The following is a 20695-nucleotide window of genomic DNA, read 5'->3' on the forward strand; positions in this document are numbered from 1 at the left end:
TTTGACTAGATTCACATTGAGCAGAATAAAAACAACAACAACCCTGCTCTACATAGCTTTTGTAACATGTAATTTCTCTTGTTCACATATTTAGTTGTTTCCAACTCTGATGGACAACAGTTTGCCAGAATTGCCTGTCAACTAGACTAGACTAGACTAGACTAGACTAGACTAGAATCTGGAAGGAGCCTTGGAGATCTTTTAGTCCAACCCCCCCACTTAAGCAGGAGAACCTATACCATTTCAGACAAGTGACTGTCTAGCCTCTTTTTAAAAATCTCCAGTGATGGAGCACCCACAATTTCTGAAGGCAAGCTGTTCCACTGGTTAATTGTCCTCACTGTTAAGAAGTTTCTCCTTAATTCCAGGTTGCTTCTCTCTTTGATTAGTTTCCAACCATTGTTTCTTGTCCTGCTCTCTGGTGCTTTGGAAAATAATTTGACCCCCCACCCTCTTCTTTGTGGCGGCCTCTCAAATACTGGAATACTGCTATCATGTCTCCCCTATTTCTTCTTTTCTTTAGACTAGCCAAATCCAACGTCCTGCAGCCGTTCTTCATATGTTTTAGTCTCCAGGCTTTTGATCATCTTAGTTGCTCTTCTCTGAACTTTTTCCAAGGTCTCAACATCTTTTTTGTAGTATGGTGACCAAAATTGGTTGTAGTATTCCAGATGTGGTCTCGCTAGGGTTTTTTTCTTTTTTTTTCAAAATTTTATTTATAATACAGTTAAAAAAAACATTGGATATAACGTGACATTCCAGTATATACATTCTTATCAAATTATTCCACATTTTACAATTGGTTCTTCATCTCTGAATATACATCTAAATTTTATATACAAAACTTATTCTAAAATTACATATATTTCTATCTTAACACTAGCCTATAATCCCAACCGTCCTCCTCGAATCCTTCCTCACTAGGGTTTTATAAAGCAGTATAATACTTTGCATGATCTTGATTCTATGCCTCTGTTTATACAACCCAGGATTGTATTAGCTTTTCTGGCTGCTGCTGTATATTGCTAGCTCATAGTAAAGTGACTATCCATTAGGACTCCAAAGTCCCTCTCACAGTTACTGTTTTTGAACCAGGTCTCACCTAATCTGTATTTATGTATTTGATTTTTCCTGCCTAAATGTAAAACTTTGCTTTTCTCCACATCAAAACTCATTTTGTTGGATAGGGCCCATTGTTCAAGATTGTCAAGATCTTTTTGAATCCTGAGCTTGTCTTCTGGAATGTTGGCTATTCCTGCCAGTTTAGTGTCATCTGCAGATTTGATGAGTTCCCCTTCTATTCCCTCATCTTAGTCTTTGAACAGTATTGGGCCTAATACAGAGTCTTGTGGTACCCCACTGCTTACGTCTCTCCATGTGGATGTAGTACCATTGAGGACTACTCACTGAGTACAGTTTGTCAGCCAGTTACAGATCCATCTAGTAGTGATGTTGTCTATTCCACCTTTTTCTAGCTTACCAAGCAGTAGATTGTGGTCTACTTTGTTGAATCCTTACTGAAATCTAAGTATACGGTGTCCACAGCATTTTGCTGGTCTACTAATTTGGTCACTTTATCAAAGAATGAAATAAAATTGGTTTGGCATGATCTGTTTTTAACAAACCTGTGCTGGCTACCTGTTATAATTTTGTTTGCTTCTAGTTGGTCGCAGATCTGTTTTTTTTTATTATCTTTTCCAGGATCTTCCAAGGTATTGATGTTAGATTGTTTTTTGCAGTTCCTACTGCCTTTAGCAGTTTTTAGATAGTGATTTATCTATTAATATTTATGGCAAAAAGAGAGAGAAGAATGTTGTTATATGGTTTTATCATAATTCATTGGTTAAACTTCCTTTATGCAATTGCCTTATTCCAACAACTATTTTGTATTCATTTACCTAGTAGGTCCAATGTTATGCAGTGAGTCTTATTTCTGAACGAAAAAGCTTAGGATGATTGAATTTTAATTTCATGCAGTGCTAAAGTCTGTGTATTTATGAAAGAACCTGAGAGTTGATAAGCTTTCCACATATTTACACAAAGGAGCAAACTGAAACCTCTGGAGTTCAAACAAAAGAAAATACCTTTTCATTAGCATTCTGACTTTAAGTAAATAACATCAAATGCACTTTAGATAGTAGAACTTCAGTGATAGCCTTGGGGGAATCAGAAGAGGAACAGAAGATTAAGTTGGTATTTAATTTATCTTACTGAACCATGAAGGGTTTTAATATCTGGAGAATGATTAGTAGTTGGCAAGATTCAGCTTTTCATGGTGATATTATGCAGGCTTTTTCTTGACCAGTATTTGTTATCTTCTGATATACCGTAGTTTAGATTGTGATTTAAGCCCTGAAGTAAAGCTTCCTTACAACACTACTATTTCAAATGATCTAAAAACTAAAATTGCCACAAGGAAGTTACAGAAAGAGTATTATTTTTAAAAATATGATTTCTAAAATTATTTTTATCTTCTTTGTCCAATTACTAATTTATTCAAAAAATATTTAAGGTATATCTGAAAGGCTCTTGGCTATTGGGCATTAGAAAATATCACTAACTTAACTCATCAGAGTTAACTCACTAATAATCAGCTTGTTCAGAAGAAGAAAGGAAATATGTAGGCTAAAAATTGGTCTGTGCTTCTTTATTTCAGTCATCTTTTCACATAACCCTTTTTTCTGTATTCTGCAAATTGCAGCTACAATGTTGCATGCTACAATAAGCAGGAAAAAATGGGCAAAGAAGTAATTGGAGCAGAAAGATAGGAATACTATGGCTGCAGAGACTATTTTTCATTGCCTCTCAACTTTAACACAGCTATCATTCTGCTGGTCTTAACACCCTCAACCTCAGTTGTTTTCAGATTTCATCTAGGGATCTTTTTCCAGCTTATCATCATTTGACATCAGGAGATACTGTATATAATATAGTATTTATCCCAGAATTTCTACTCCCATATGTCTAATATGGACAATAACAAAAAAAAATAGCAATGCAGGAAACTTGTGTCCTTGTGTCCACAGTTAATATAGTATCTAGTATTATAGAGAGAAACACCGTCTTTTCAGTTCCAATGAAATTTGCACAACTTTTCTAAAGATTTCACGAGAGGCATCTTCATGTACATTCAGAATTCAAAAAGCTGCTTGTATCTATTTAAAACAAAGCATGGCTATTTGTTTTTAATTTTAAAAATCCTAATCCTAAAATGAATGTTTAGACTAAGCATGGATGTCTAGCTTTATATCTGATTTTTTAGGAAAAATAGAAACAAATTTCTGTAAAATAAGTGAATGATATAGAGATAGCCGTCAACTTATTACCATTAATTCAGCAACTGTCAACCCTGAATGAATAATAGTTACAACTGGTCCTGAGTTCTTGCTATCCCAGCACCCCTGTGGTCAAATGATCGCAATTTGGGTGCTTGGCAACTGGCTTGCGCTTAGACCTGCTGCAGCATCCTGTGGTCACGATTCCCTGCTGCCTTTTCCAGAATGTTAATGGAGAAACTTGCAGGAGGGTCACAAGTTGCTAGGGTAAATCTCCTGTGCACCCTTCCCCAGACCCTCTGTACTTTGCACCACACTAGCGATTTGCACACTTCCTCATACCATCTCCAGCCTCATTGTGCCCCTCACATATTCCTTCATGCCCTCTCTGAACTTTGCCATTCCTCACTCTCACTCTGACATGTCCCCATGCACCCTGGCCTCGTGCTATTCCCCTCCTCATCCCCACCCCTGCCCAGCAGCCACCATTTCAAGCCTTCTAGTGCTCATGCCATACAGGCCCCTCATGAACTCTCCCCTACCTGCCCGATTGCAAGGGTGGGTGTGGGTAACAGCAGAGAGGGACAGGAAAGAGAGTATTCCATTCAGTGATTGCCTAGGCAGCTTCCAGAGCAGAGTAACCCAACAATAAGGCCACCACTAGTCACCCAAATCAAAGTATCTTGTATGCAGATAGATGTGTATGAAGATAACTCCCTAATTATACCATTTGTTCTACCTCACTATTTCAGGCTATCAGATGAATTTTGTGCCAGAACTTGTGGATTGCTCTAGTTAAATTGATTTTTCTAAATAGTCAAGGTGAATTCTTTATAGATCCATTTCAACAATTTATAATCAGCCCTCAATCAAACTACTATTTCCAAAACCCAACAAAACCTAATTCTCTTTCCCATCTTGTGATTAATAAGCCAGAAGAGGTTTCAAGAATCTTCCCAAGAGAAGGAGATGAGTAGATAGGACCAATCCAAGTTAGCTGGAGTGAAAAATCTCTAGAATTCTGGAAGAAATCATGAGCATACTTTCAGAATTGGAAAAATTCAGATTATGGTGAAAATTTTGATTTTATTTTGGATGCTCTTAAATTTCTACCTTGCATGAGCTTTTTTTCCCCTTTGTTTCATACATTTACCATTTTTCCTCTAAGCCTACCTCATCTGTGTTTCTTTATCCTGTTACGTGCTTCTTGTGCTTGCAATTTCCTTGCTTCCAATTGTTAGTAAGTTGTCACTTTTAAACCAGCAATTGCAGGGGTAATTTATTAAGTGAATAATATGTATATTTTGATATACCTCTGATACATACTGTATATTTTTATATACTACGTATTTTATATTTGTCTTATAACTTTAATTCAAAAAGCAATTGATGCTGCTCTATAACCCTGGAAATCTTATCAGATTTTAGCTTCAGTTTTTACATTCCTGAAAACTAGAAGTCATATAGCAAATGATGCCATTTTAAACATTGAGTCATTCACGAACACTGGCCTGCTTCACACATTTTACTTAACCATGATGGATATACATCTTTCCAACTTGAAGGCCAAACAGATAATATTATGACCAAGCAATAGATATAACCCAAGCTATTATCAAAACAAAAATATTGTTGAGCTGGACTCCCATAAGTTTTCATCATTATACAGCATATGTTGCTGTAACAGGAAAAGTAATAAATACTGTACATACTAAAATTAAACTGGGGAATTAATTATTCCATGAATTTAGAGTATCTGCCCGCATAGGTTGGTCTGTCAGAGGCCACTATGATATTACACAGAGTAGATATAACGTATTGAATACACAGGCAGCTATAGTGTAAAATGCTTGATACACACAAAAGAGCTGTATCTGTGGCTGGAATTTATTTAATAGTATTTTCTCTCTGGTTTGTTTTTCAAATAATTGGCTCCCATTATTGATGCATTTTTCTATTATTAATTTGTTACCTTCCTGATATGGCCTGCCAGAAGCACCAACAATATTACACAAAAATATCAAGTCTTGATGGGCTTGAAAAGGTGAATAGTTAATTCTAAATTCTTGTATCCTCTCAAAAGCCATTGACTGGTGCTATTCCATGTAATCTGTATGTAACCTGCATGTTACATTAATTATTGGGGAATTTTATATGCAGCAGCCATTTCCAACCGCAATTTCCACAGAGCTAAATGATATAAAGGCAGACAATGGTTGCTGTTTCTGTTTGCCATCTCTTAGCCCAGGGCATCTTTGGAAATCCTGCATAGTTCTTTTGTGAACCACAAATAAACAACAAAGCAGGAAAGTGATTCATTTGGAATCAGAATCCCCTAATCTAATCTTTTACAATTTTACTGGTATTTCCATTTCCACCTTCCTCATAGCAGTCCTGGAATAATCTGTACTATTTGTCACTGAAGTGGTGACTCATAATTCAAGTCTTGCCAGTTGCTTATTTTCTCTTAATGTGATACATTGCTTGTTTTGAAGTCACATGCTCACATACTAGTCACTGAACAACAAATCCCCACAGGATATAGATCCCTTCATTTAAAAAAAAGCATCTTTTTGTTTTTACTGTATGTTGAAAGATCATCAACATTTTCCCCAATTTCATTTGTGATTGGTTATTTATATTGGGGTCATAGTATTGTCACACGTCACCTCCTAATGGTTCAGTACTTATTTTCCAGAGTTTTCATAAAATAATGTTACCAAACAAAATGTACCGTACTGGCCTAATTCAAAGATTGTGTTAAGAACTGAAAAAGTGGAATCTGCAGGACACAGGCCAGTATTAATAACTGAACAGATGCTACTCATAAAAAGCAGGAGAACAAGCAATATTAAATTATGTCATGTTATAAAGATAATTTGATTACTATTTATTTGTTTCTTTCCCTTCTTTTGGAATATATACACAGACATGTACAGATTTCTAAATAGATTCTAACTTAAGACGTTTCCTTACTACTATAATAGATCTGAATAGTATCTCCCATCAACTTGAAGGATTCTTTTGATTTCCCTTCTTCAATCTGGATACACTTCAAGTCAACAATTTATACAAACATTGTACCAAATACAAAAGAACTAAAAAGAATCAGGGCACAATGTCTCTGTGTGATATCATTGTGGCCTCTGACAGACCAACCTATGCCAGGCAGGTAACTCGTTAATAACAGGAAATTCTTAACAATGAGAGTAAATAAATAAGCCTTTCACTATGAAGCTTGCTGGATTAATATTTCTTCCTGCTGATGGATCAGCCATAAATATTAGTTCTTCACATGTTGTTTTTCAGAAAAATAACTACAGAATGAATGCACACACAAAATGATAGCATATCCAAATCTATAAACAGTAGTATGAAATACAAACTATACAGTATTGTTATAAGAAAACAAGATTAAAAACCAGCTCTAATTACATATCTATTGCATTCATTGTCTATATATCACAAAGTAACACAACTGAGTGTAAGATTTAAAATATTCAAAGTCCTCTGGCCTTCTTCAAACAACAGATTGGTGCAATGTGCATCCTTTCTCAGGGCTACCTGTTTACAATTCATGGAGATGTATTCCTGCATAATTAGATTTGAAGAAAAGTCTTTAATTATTGCTTAAATTTGCAATCCTATATCAACTGCCCTGTGAGCAAGTGTTCAGTAATATTCTTTTTATCAGTTATGTTTGGGAGCATAGAAATATTAGAGAAAGGATGTGGATTTTGAGCGTTTGTTGCAGCAAGCTTTAATTTTGTTCTTATTAAAGAACAAATTTGATTTGATTCCTTGATTTGAAGGAAAATTCCAGCTTTTGGGCATTCAGCCCAAATTGATTATAGCAAAAATGGATGGGGTAATTTGAAATATGACTCTCTGGTCTTTCCACTTTAAACCATAAAGTAAATATAGTATATAATATAAACTTATACTATCAAGTTATTCCTATAAATATTTGGACTCTACTTTATTACCTGTCATAGTGTGCAGACAGGATTAACCAACTGTTGTTATGGAGACAACAGACGGAAATGCAGTTTCTAGGTGATAGTCTTTTTTTTTTTTTTCAAGTCCCTTGTCTTTGCTGTTTGAGTGTGTGTGTGTGTGTGTGTGTGTGTGTGTGTGTGTGGTGACTAGTTTGGTAATCTTTCATTTTTACTCATCATTTTATTTGAAAAAAGTAAAGGTATAAATTAAAGAAAGCTAAGCAGGGTTGCTTGTGCTTAGGGTGTGGATCAAATTGCAAATTTAGAACTATAGACTACAATGGGAAATCAAAAATATATTCCAGAAGGCAATGGCAAATCATGTCCTTACCTTATTAAGAAAGTTGTGCAGATGTGTCCATGAAATCACCAGAAGTTGAACCTGTTTTGAAGAATGTCTATGGAGATTCTAATCATCCAGGTCATAGTTGTCCCAAATGTGCTTTTCCAAAAGGCAAACTGGAATTTCTTGGAGTTATTTTTTCCCCTTGAAGTTTTTGCTGAAGTTCTGAAGAAGCTTCTGGGATGATAAGTGAAATGTTTTCAAGGAAAAACCAACAACAAAGATGTCCAGTTGTTTTAAAGAAGACTATTTTTAAATCAGATGCCCTCCAGACATATCTATATTTTTTCTTTATTGTCATAATGTTCCACATTTTCTCAGAAAACTCAAGGTGATTTTCTCTGCATATTTTATCCCCACAAGAGACTGACTGGCCTGTATTAACCCAAAGTGCACTGTGGCTAGCAGTACAGAACTCAGTCTTTTCAGCCCATTAAGCATTCCTGTGCATTGACAGTTAGGATTCTCAGAATGCCCATGCAGTAAAAGAAATTAGTTCAATACATTGCTCACTGGTACCGATGTGTCCACATGGATTAATCTTTTGCCTAGGACAACATTATCTCTGCTTTTTAACTTTCTCCATACTGTTACAGATGATTATGCACCTCATGTATAGATTGGTACAAACTAGGCCACAGTTTGTTAAGTCATAATTTATTGAAACAATCACAACTGATAAATGATGTAATAGAGTGTGCTAGGGTAGATAACCACTAATCTCTAAATTTCCCTTTTGTGGCCTTTGCAATCTAATTTAGGATATTGTGTTAACTCAACCAAAGACAATTGGACGATTTTCAATGCAAATAAAATGCTATAGACTATTTAACATTTTTAATGAGAACTTGAGTGTGAGGCAGCAGCTTCATGACAAAACCTATCCCACCCAACATTTTACAATTTGGGTATCCTCCAGATGTGTAGGTTTCAATTTCCAGAGTTCTTCAGCATCATAACCATTGCTTGTAGTTTTGAAAGTTGAAGTCCACACATCAAGATGGTACCAAAAATGGATGCTGGCCTATTCCATAGTCATTATTACTATTATTATTAAATTTATTTGCTGCCAAACTCACCATGGGGCTACTCCAGGTGGCTCACACCCATAAACGAAAGCTAAGAAGTAAAAAGGAAGTTTAAACAAAACAAAATAATCAAAAAAGAAAACAAAGAAAATACATTGATATGACTAATAAAAAAGATGGGTGAGTGGGGAATGGAATGGAATGCAAGGTAATGGAAATATGTTGACACATGCACAGTGATTTCATAATGCATACTCTGCCCATTTGTCCCTGCATTCTGACATCATGACCTGTTGCATTACTTGGTCCTTTTTGCCCTCACATTTAGCTTTTCTCTCTGCATTAGCTATATGAAAACACAAGAAAAAAAATGAATGGGCAGCATCTGGAACTACCTGTCTGGAGGAACCCAAGATTCCACTTGAATAGCATTGGCACTAATAAAATCACCATCAGTCAATTTCAAAAGCCAGTTTTACTTGGAACAGCTTACATCTTGGCATGATATCTTTAACACCAAGAAGCAACAACATCTGCCTATCTCAGGTCCTTGGGAAGAATTTGATAGGTGGATAAAAATGTCAAATCCAGTCTAAACATCTGGCAGACTGCAACCAACCATAATAATGATTTTTTTTTGGGTTTCAATGGAGGCACTGCTTTATTCAGACTTTGTGTGCAGTCTGAGGGGAGGATGGGTTTCCCTTGGATTCACAAGCTGTTATTTGAAAAGCAGGTGGCAGCTGTGGCCAGGGGTGCTTTGCACAGCGTGCCTTGTGTGCCAGTTGCACCCATTCCTGGGTTGGGAAGGCCTACTCATGGTTACTTACGCCTTACTGTTGTCACTTCCCAGTGGACTAGTGCATGGCATTCTAAACAAACAAACAAGTAGTTATTCTTCTTAAATTCTTCTTAAAATATATTTTAAAAGCCCTAATCCATATGCCAATAGGTTTGCCATTAGTCAGTCAGATTCTTAAAAAAATTTTAAATGCTATCGGATCCTGATTCTTTCTCGGGTTGATTATTTTTATCCCATATCAACGATATCCCATTTCACAGACAGAAGCCTTCCTGCGCAGCCCTGCTCAAACCAGGGTGCTCTGTTCCTTTAAGACGCTGCCGAGCCTGTTTTGTACTGTCTCTTTAAAAGGCTGTATCCTCTTGGTCCTAAGCTTTTGAGAAGCGCCATGGCCATTTTTTCGCTCCTAGCCTTTCTTCTCTTCCTTTAATCTGATTAATTTTACTGCCGTCCTACAGATTTAAAATAAAATTAAAAAAAAAAAGGACGGCAAGATGGCTGAGATGGGCAAGGGAGTCACTGCAGGGAAAATAGCCAGCAACATGCAGAAGAAGCTCACCAGGGCCCAAGAGAAGGTAAGGAAAGGGCTGGCAGGAGAGAAAAATCCGGAAAATATAACGGGGAAGGCTCTCGGAGGCTAATCTAACCCGAGCATTTGCGGGGGTCGCTTCCTCATCTCCGAGCCAAAAAGAAAAAAAAAAAGGGGGGGGGAGATGCTATTGCGATTGCTGTGATTATGTGGAATACGGAAGGGGGGGGTTCAACATAAGACACCATTCTCCAGTAATTCCCCCCCACGCCGTATGCTTCCTTTCGTTGACATTGACAGCTCAGCCACGTTGTCTATCTGCCTTCGCCTTCCACCACGTTACACATGCCTTTTTGGGGGGCTTTTTTTTTTGGCTTTGGCTTTTTTTTTTTTTTTTTGCATTCGCTTTGAGGTCCTGGTGCTCAGCAGAATGGGAAGGAGGAAAGATCCGCGGGAGGAAAGCCCCTGCACCCGTGTTCCCAAAGACACGGGGGCAGGGGTGGGTGGGGGAGACTTCGAGACTGGGGGAGGGGACTTCTTTCCAAATCCGTATCGGGGCGATTGCGACTAAAAGCGCAAGATGGGAAGGGTCGGAAGCCTGTAGCCTTAACACATCGGGAAAAGCACCAGGTTGGGAATCTGAGTTGGAGTTTGATCATTGCGATTATAGTGTTGTCTTTTTTTTTTTTCTCCCCCTGTTAAATTCTCGGCCGAGGGGCGGAGCGGCGAAGGTTATTATAGGCGCCCGCTTTTCCGCACGCTGCTGTATAGATCAAAAGATAATCCCGATCATCCGATCCCTCTTTTTTTTTCCTTTTTTTTTTAAGCCCTGTTTCATCGCGCGGGGGCGTTGGCAAGGGGGGGAAGTGAGCCCCCCCCTTCCCCTTGCCGCTTTGGCAATCAGCGCTCGGAGCGAGGCAAAAATTAGGGAGAAAAGCTCGCGCGCTGCCTGACTGACGCAGGACAGCGACTATTTATGGACGCTCCGGTGGAAGCGAGAGAGAATGAATGCGGCTCGGGGCGGAGCTGAGCGAGCCTCCGCTACCCGTTTTGGTTTAAATCTCAAACTAGTTAACCGGCAAGGCCTCGGCACGGGATTAAGAACGGGTCGGCTGGAGGAAAAAAAAAAAGAGGGTGCTTCTTGTGACTAGTCCCCAAGACCTCGCCTCCAACACCTCCGAGCTCCGCTTCGTACACATGGGGCTGACCTGCGAAAAGATCGCCGATCTTTTGAGGGTTAAAAACCGATCGGCCGCGGCTAAAATTACGTCAGATGAAAGGCGGGCGAGATTTCCCTTTCCCGTCTTCTGATCTTGTCAGTTTTTTCACACACACACACACACACACACACACACACACACACACACACACACACACACACACACACACACACACACACACACACACACACACACACACACACACTCCTTTTCCTCTCTCCTTTAAGGTGCAGAGGCTTCAATTGCAAATTCTCCCTGGGGAATTTCCCCTGGAAGTGACTCTGGAGCGCGGCTTCTGCCTTGGGACTGCCGGCTCCGCCCCCGGGGTTCCTTGCAGCCTGACTAACCCGAGTTCAGGCTTCACCCCGACCCTTCCAGGCTTTGAAACACGGGGAAAGCTGCATTCCCCCGTTCCCCTTAGGTGTGAAGTGAAGGCTTTGGAGCGGAGAGCGAAGCAATCCCGGTGGCTACCCGTAAAGCCGGCTCTTCTCTTCCCCCCGCCCTTTTGACTTTCCCTTTTTGGCTTGAGGTGCGAGGTCAGGCCGCGAGAAGGGGCTTATTTGGGAAAAGCGGCTTTCTGAAGAGGCTCTGCGGGAGCTTAGGTTGGGCCAAGTGAGGGCGGGGGGAAGGTGGCCGTGGGAGCCACCAGACTCGCTCATCTTGCGGCCGTAAAGAGGCTGCCTGCACAGGTCAGCCAGCCAGGGGAAGGACAGCAGAAGTGCTGCATAACGCTGGGAAGAGGCAGAGAAACCGCGCGCTCCGTTTTGATCTGGGTTGCTGGTTGTCTTTGGTTGGGCGACAAGCGGGCTGATTTTTCTGCTCCTTCAGATCTGGCCGGAGACAGAGTGTACTTCACCGCCCGACCCCATCCCAAATCTCCCAGCAGTAGTAACAAGCTTCTAAACTGCCTTTTCTTACACACTCTAGATTTCCCCCCCCCCCCCAAAGTCATTTTATGCCTGACATTCAATACGGGCAGAATGCATACAGGGAGTCCTCGACTTACAACATTTTGTTTAGTGATTGTTCAAAGTTGAACAGCACTGGAAAACATGACTTATGACCGTTTTTCACACTTACGACCATTGCAGCATCCCTATGGTCACGTGATCAAAATTCAGATGCTTGGCAACTGGCCTGTATTTATGACGGTTTCAATGTCCCGGGATCATGTGATCCCCTTCTGATAAGCAAAGTCAATGGGGAAAAGCCGGATTTATTTAACAACTGTGTGACTAATTTAACAGCTGCAGTGATTCACTTAACTGTGGTGAGAAAGGCTGTAAAAGCGAGCAAAACTCACTTAACAACTGCTTCGCTTAGCAACAGAAATTTTGGCCTCAATTGTGGTGATGAGGACTACTTGTATTTCACCACTGGAAACCTCTCTCAGACCATTAGGATTAATAAATGGGAGCATAGAATTTAATTCACTACACTGTGTCTCTTGCCTCTATACCAGCTGTTGCTATACAAGCCTTGTTTTGGGAGATCCAGGTTCAAATGTGCAACTGTCTGCACTGTTCATTGGATGATATGAAGCTATTTGGCCTTTGGACCTCCACAACTGCTGTAGTGAAATGATAAACACTAAACACTAATCCTGGCATTGGTTGAGTCTTATCCTGTTTTGGTTCACAGACACTTGACCATCCTGGCAAAGCCTAATAGACACCATGCAACTAATCTGGTAGAATAAGGAGGAAGTTTTCCTTTTCTTTTGGTTGTCCTATCACACTTTCTCCATCCCTTGGGCACTAGTCATCTGTTCAGGGTGTGACCCTGCAAGGCTTCTTGAGGCCCGCTGAGGATGGCCAGTATTTCCTTCCTGGAGATTTTCTTGCATGAAAAATCTTGGTTTGGGAAGGAAATAATGGGGAATTTCTAAATCTCACTGTCCAATTGTCCAGATGGCCAGGAACTGTTTTCACCCTGGAGAAAGACCTTTGCCAAATTCCTATTCATGATTTCATGCCTCACTTCCACCCTCCAACAGCAATGGGGGCAGGACTTCAAACATGAAGACAAAATGTATGTTTAGAGGTGTCTGGGGAGTAGGGACGTGATGGCACATGCATCATGATTTCATTGTGGAAATGATATAAATTACACATTTATGCAATGATACGGTGATATGCAGGATATTATCATGGCTTGCATTCGACTTCTCTGGATTTTTGTGAAGGAGTGATGTCTGTAAGCGCTAACTGAATTGACTTCAAACAGCTGTCCTTGCAGACAGCTGGCAGTTCCAGGCTCTCCTGCTTGTCTTGCAAAGGAATTTTGTGATTCCGTTCTCAGCAGATGGGCTAGCTAAATATTAAAGGAAAGGGAATTGTAGTTTAAAAACAGCTGGAGGGCTACAGGTTGTCTGGTCTTGGTATAAACTATTTCCAGCAATAGAGAGGTGTTGAAAATTACAGTTAAGTTAAGAAAGCTTATGGCATCTCTTATGGCACAGTTGTGATCTGGATGGCATGGAATAGATTGAGATTGAATCCTGTCAAGACAGATTGTTTGTACATCAAAGTTTTCTGTCAGTTCTGGTGTTGTCTCTTGATGGGGATGATACTGCTCCTGAAAGAACAGATTCATGATTTAGTGAGCTAGAGGTGCCCAACTCTCTTTGATGTGCCAATTGCAGTCCTACCTGAAGATTTTGCAACAGTGATGCATCCTGCCATCATTGCTCACCTGAACTTTTGCAAAGTGCTCTGCATGGGACTGCCTTTGAAGATCACTCGTAAGCTTCAGTTGCTCAGGAATTAGTGATCCAGTTATGGTTGCAATGATCACATTACTTTGGTACTTTGGGTTCTGCAATATCTTCCTCTGGTTTCTGGGTAAAATCCAAAGTGTTGGTTATTATCTGCAAAGCCATATGTGGCCTGTGATGGAGATACTTGTAGGACTGCCTTTGGCAGCCCAGAACTGACCAACCTGACTTGTATGTTCTGGGAGATGATTTCCTACTTTGAATGTAGCAATGGGGCTGAAATGGGTAGATATTGCTTTTCCGCGATGATGCCTATTTTATGGAAATCAGGCTTGCTCCCACATTGTTAATTTTCTGAAAGTTAATTGAAATGGAACTGTTTGAGATGCTTTAAGGAGATTCAAATAATGCAAATAATGCCCTTGATCAATTGATTATTGATAGTTTGATTATTATTACGTTCTCGTGATTTGAGTTGTTTTTATTTTGTACCATAAATGCTTTAAAATGTAATCGCAACAGTTATTTATGTTTTGCTTGTTGTAAACAAAGAGACTGCTTGATTACTTGCAGTGGATATTAATTTAATAACCAACCAAATAAATAAACATTTCAGAAGAAGACAATAGCAAGCAATTTCCATTCTGTTGTGAAAAAAATATGTTTATGTAGTTACTGGGGAGTTGTGCTTGACTCAAGAGTGTCTTAAAAAGTAAATCTTTAGTTAAAAACTAATCTTATGTCCTCCAGATGTTGTGAACTACATTTACACAGTTTCTGGTCGTTGGTCATGCTGGCAGGAGCTGATGAAAGTTGATCTGAAACATCTGTTTTAAACTCTTTACAGATTTATTGAGTCTTATTCTGGGAGTTACCCTTTGTGAAATATATTGCAAAATAAGGAAATGATTTTATTATAGAAAGGTATTGCTGGCTTGCTTTTCAGAAGCTGAAATGTTTAAGGATTAATCTGCATCCTGTTTTCTTTGATAAACTTCATGCTGATTTCAGCGGAGATCCCTCTGCTTTCTCATGAAAATATTAATTAAGTTCATAGAATATTTTAGTGTGAAGAGTATCTTAGTACTAGTTACTTCTCTACCATAACCCATTGTCTTCCAGAATCATTGGGACCCCATTTGGTATGGCTGGCTGGGATTTCTGGAAAATGTAATCCTAATGCATATTGGAGAAGGTTACTTTAGACCAGGGATGTCAAACTGCCAGCCCGCAGGCCGGATGCGTCATTCCGAAACCACGCCCACCCCAGCTCCAGCAATGGGGAAAAAGTCACGATACTTCGCAACACGCCACGTGATGTGGCGAGTTTGACACCCCTGCTTTAGACCATGAACATGTTCTTGGAATGCTATCACTGATTATTGTGAAATGATTTTGTAAATGTTTTAAGAACTTTGGCTTTGGTAAACTTTCCACAAAAATAAAGCTAAGGATGTATTTGTGTATTTTCTCCTTTTCAGCTTTCCAAGAATTCAAATACAGGGTTTCAAATACAGGGTTGTCTACTGAACTAAGGTGTAATTGAGCCTTTACTTTTCTATTGTCTCTTTACAGATCAAGATATGGACTTAAGATGGCATATAAACATTCCGGGTGTGCTTTTAGTGTAATGATGCTCAAACATTATTGTCCAAGATTACCCCAATTAAATTGCCTACAGATAATTCTATAATCTACTCTGGTATTGTCATAGACATCCACAGCAAATTGAGATTACATCAAAATCATGACATTTGGAGGTGTGTGTGATATCATGGTGCACATCAAGCCTTTGCATACTTGCATGTTGATTCTGATACTTGTTTTATCACTTGTCCCTGCCAAGGTATTGCAGAATTCTAGTTCATGTTGTACAGCAGAGGAAGGCAGAATATAATACAATGTTTTCTGAATATTCCTTGGCAATTAGCAATGCATAGGAACAGTTTATTATGACCTTTTGGATGCTTTTATGTGCTGTTTCATCACCTGAGAATGGACTTTGAAAATACAGTGTATATCCCAACAAGCTCAACTCTAGAGAAAATTGAGAGAGAATGAGGAATTTTTGATTATCATGCTTAGAAATAAACTCTAATTTCCATAGGCATATAGATTGAAAACCACAGCTATAGGAGCATTTGGGCTTTCTGTAACATTGTAAACTTCTCCACATCTATGGACTTAATTCTGAAAGTGATTGTATTAAACAGAAATTTGAAATAAATTATAATACGGACTAGAAATGAAACAATGAAGTCATCTAGTGTAGCTCATAGTAACTACGTCAAAATTAATGACAGGTGGTTGAATTTTTTAGTCATCTGTGTAACAGATGCAGGAGATTTCTGCTATATTTATCCAGAAGGCAAATGTTCATTTCTGCAATTCACAGATGGTTACTCAGAAGTCTTATAGGAACTCAAGGCTGCTTAGAATGGCTGCCTGTAATTTGGTGGCAATGAGATATAGGAATAATGGGAGATGAAATATAAAAAATGGTATTTGATATAACAACTTCAATCTCCTGCTCTTGATTTCATGCTTTGGCTCCAGAATATAAATGAAAGGGCTCATAAGAGTTCAAGGATTTCCTGGAACAGTGTGTGATGGGAGGGAATAGACATGCCTTCCTTTACTATCTTCCAGTTCCTCCTTTCTGTGCATAAAGGTCAACCCTGAATTCAGTACTGTATTTGGGTATTTCTTGAACAACCTAGATCAGGGGTGTCAAACCGTGGTCCAGTTGCATCATATGGATGCCGTGCCCACCGCAGCTCTGGCAATGCAAAAACAGTCATGATATGTCGCAACATGTCATGAGTTTGATATCTGTGACATAGACATAAAGTAAATAGTGATTGGGTGCGGAGTAATAGTTCCTTAAAAATGCCTATCATATATTCTTACAATTCTACCATACACCAAATCAGTCTATTGACCTTTCTGCTCATATAATCGACACCAGCTTTTCCCATCCTTTAGTTATGCCAGATTTTTGAGAATGCCCAATTAGCATGTCTTTTGACTACTAGAATTCCTTGCCAGTATGACCATCAGGATAAAAAGTCAGATAATTGCAGTTTAATATACATGGAAGGCACCAAACTGAAAAGACTGATATAGTCTTTATATATTTGATATACAAGAGGAATCTGATGGGACAAAGCTAATTTGGAAATATAACTTTTATATCTGAACTATCTTTTTTTCTGTTAGTCATATGATATCTTAAAAAATGGCTCATGATGATATTTCACTTTTAAGTTGGTTTTGTACCACCCAAGGAAATTCTTGACTGGCTTTGAATAGTTTCAAGTTCTATTTCATTATGTTATATTATAGTAAATTTTGTGTCTGCTCAAAGTAACTATTGGTGTCCTGGATTAACGTTACCACAAATTAACAGTTTGAGACAGAAGTTATTTTCTGCCACATAATAGGTAGGTTTGGTCCTTATATTGACATTTCTCTTGGTTCTTTTCTAGTGTTGTTTATCAAGATTACTGCAACTTTGTTTATAATTAATGGCCTTTGTGCAAGAGTCTTCCAAACTTTGTGTTGGGTATGTAAAACCAAATATATACCCAAGTGCTTTTTTTAAAACTTAATTGCATTAATAGTAAATCAATATATTTGATATGGAGTAGTGTTTTTCTAAAATAATGAAATTTGCATATAGAGCTGTTTTTTTCATATCCATTAGAGTAAAGGAAATAATAGGTTAAGCATTATCATGTTTCCACCTCTGAATGCTTATTTATGCTGGAATTTGTGGGTAGCATTAATAACTCATATTTTGTTAGATACAGTGTTCCCTTTGCATATATAAAGTAACATTTTTTTCATTTTCTCAGTGAGAGTTCCATGGATATTATTCTTACATTATTCTTACATTTTCATATTATCTTTAAAAGTTGCTAGGAATAAGCAATGCCTAAAACCTGTTTCATTTAAAGAAAACATTAAGAGCTTAAAAAAAAAACCCAATGATTTTTGTTCCAAATAATCTTCTCATTACTTCTCATGATAGTGTCTCTTGCACAATTGGCATAACTTCTGTCACACTTTCTCCTGGTATTGGCCCTTTTTCTTTGCAAAACACTAAACTTTCTGCTATATCAGTGTTTCTCAAGATGTGTGGACGTCAACTCTCAGAATTTCCCAGCCAGCACACTGGCTCAGAAATTCTGGAAGTTGAAGTCCACAGCTGCCAAACTTGAGATACACTGTGCTAGAGGACTCAGTAGGTTTAATTTTGAATGTCAGAAAGATTTTGTTCTCTTCAGAGAATTTTGAGCATGATGTGAGATGGGAAGGAGATGGGAATCTAGGCGTTTTCAACCTAGTTTTTAATGCTCTATGAGGGACTCATAGAAGAATGCTATCCAATGTGTCATTCTGTGGAATTCTAGAAAGGTTAATAATGGGCGGGGCCAAACCTGCCTTGAAGCAGAATTCTATCTCAGGCATTAAGCAGTGTCAGTCTGTCCTTTGAAAGAGGTCTGTGTGCCACATGGTCCAGCCTACATTTCCTAGATTAGCCTGCTGGCATCCTGTTTGGTGAACACACCATGCCTTTCTCAGTGTGGAAGTTTTGTATAAAATCAAATTGATTACAGCGAGGTGAATCATTACCCTTATTTTCAAAGGAGAAGCTGAGGCTTCTGTTATTACAATAATTTATAAAACAAGAAAATAGCCCTTCTGTCTCTCTCTTAAGAGAAAAATTGAGCCAGATTGCACACCCACCACTGCTTTGACTGTGACAAAATTAGTGCTGCTGCACTGATTTGTATTGCTCTTTGTAAGACACCAACTGTGGCTACCAAATGTATGGAATTAAGAATTTTTACAATTCATGAAACTTGGGCTGAAAGTGGTAGCAGAAGAAAAATTGAATGATGTTCCATAGTTCAGTATCAGGCCTCTGTAAAATTCAGAAAAGTGTATGGTCGCAGCAGAAGCCATTTGTCATGCATATAGAATATTGTTTCATATAAGTTGAAAATAAGAAATAAATTGCCAGGAGCATGTAGGGATTTTGGATATTTTAAAATAGTCCGTGCTGTCATTAGAGCAAAGGGAATTGATGGCTCAAGTGGGCTGCTTATTGTGCATAAACAAGAAAAGAGCAATTATTTATCTTATTTCAAATTTTCAAAAATATTCCTTATTAAGGGAATATATGTGCTGGTTTCTATTTGTTTGCTATATTAAGTAAGTGGAATATAACATTTCACTTAATAGTGAAAATGGAGTTAGAAGAGTTTACAAAAGAGGATAGTAAAAAAGAAGTGCATTTAGTTTAGCTTTGGCAACAGAAGCATATGTCCTTTGGGAATGCTTCTGGAAAAATGATCCCCCCTAAATATATTATCTTTATGATATTTTTGTAACTGACCACTTAATAAAAAAGAAGACAACTTCCAACTTCAGAAATATTTATAATTTGTGGATTTAATTCTGTAGATTTCTTTCTGGCTCCTATTGACTTACATTTGCCTACCCCCTTCAAAAACCAAGGAATGTAAATATTTTAGGAATTGATTACAAGTTTAATCAGAAAATGTGTTTTTATGAAGAATATGCAGAGGGTAGATCTAGATAATTAGATAATAATTATTTTAAAGGAGATTTGATTTTAGGTTAAAATAGAAATAAATGACTATTTCCACCCACTTTCCCTAGTTCTACTGGCAAAATAGAAACAAACTTGGGGTAATTAGAGATGTGTAAAAGAGTCAGTTTTCACATAGTCAATAATAAACAAAATCAGTGCAAAACTATGAGAAAATTTGAAACTGGCCCTCCTGTACAAAAGTGAGGGGGGCAGGTTGTCAAATAAAACAATAAAGAGAAACAGGTGCAAAATAATATTTATCATATTTATATGGCTGCCTATCTCATGAGATGAGGCACTGGGTGGAATACAAATAGAAAACAATGTATTTGATTTTAGTACAGATTTTGAAATACAGAGATCACAGGAGTTATCTGCTTAATTATTATCAAATGAAAAAACAAGTTAAGCTCATCCAAGTAGTTTTTAGGAAAGTGATCCTGCATAGGCTCTGCAAAATAATTCACTTTTTATCAGTTTATTACTGTATCAGTCATAATATGGGAGCCAGCCAACTGAATCTCTGAGGGAATACACCCACTCCTTCAAGCTGTTGGATTTTAGTTCCATTCCACCTTTTGAGTGATGCCTGGTACGCAAAATAAGCATTTTGAATTCTGTCCAGTTCTGTTATTCAGAACAGATTCCTGGGATCAGAATTATTTAATTTTAATTATAAATATTTTGTATTTGAATCTAGTTAATAAATCATTTATGAATTCTAATAACTCCCACAAGTCTGAAGATTGATTACTTTCATGTATGAAGGAGATCTGGCATACTGCATACTGGTTATTCATTTACATCTTATTTGTATAATCCTCTTGAGACTTTTAATCTTATGATTCCAGAAGTGTTAGTTGCTTGAGGATATTGTAATCTCTAAACTGAAGTCATGTATCATGTTATTCCCTATGCCTTGAACTTTGTCTCTAAATTGAATTCTCCTCAGTGCAGAATTAAGCTTCAGAGTCGTTGTACTGAAGCACCAGGTGAAATTTATTAGATGTCTTCTTAATTGTGTCCAGAAACGATGAATTGTAAATTGTAGGAGATGACCAGGCTGAGCCTGAGGGAAGGGTCAAACATATCATCAGTCCCTTTGTGCCCACAAGAGATCTAAGTCCAGCCATTGAAGTCCAGCCAATTTGGCTTGACCAT

The 20695-nt window shown here is 38.2% G+C and overlaps 1 protein-coding gene across 16 annotated transcripts in view; it reads left to right on the top strand.

The window, feature by feature from the left end:
- The first annotated feature begins 9792 nt into the window (after positions 1-9792).
- Positions 9793-20695, top strand: part of BIN1 (bridging integrator 1) — a 113241-nt gene continuing 102338 nt past the window's right edge. For 6 of the 16 annotated variants that reach the window (XM_039321875.1, XM_039321877.1, XM_039321868.1 and 3 more), the window contains exon 1: positions 9796-10021. In XM_039321875.1, coding sequence (XP_039177809.1) covers positions 9941-10021 — 81 coding nt within the window. In that variant the 5' untranslated portion in view covers positions 9796-9940. Of the gene's footprint in view, positions 10022-20695 lie in introns of all 16 variants that reach the window. The other 10 variants (XM_039321866.1, XM_039321871.1, XM_039321863.1 and 7 more) reach the window with 4 other exon arrangements.

Source organism: Crotalus tigris, unplaced genomic scaffold (genome assembly GCF_016545835.1).
Source record: "Crotalus tigris isolate CLP2741 ecotype Arizona unplaced genomic scaffold, ASM1654583v1 scf7180000023829.5930981, whole genome shotgun sequence".
NCBI classification, from domain to species: Eukaryota; Metazoa; Chordata; class Lepidosauria; order Squamata; family Viperidae; genus Crotalus; species Crotalus tigris.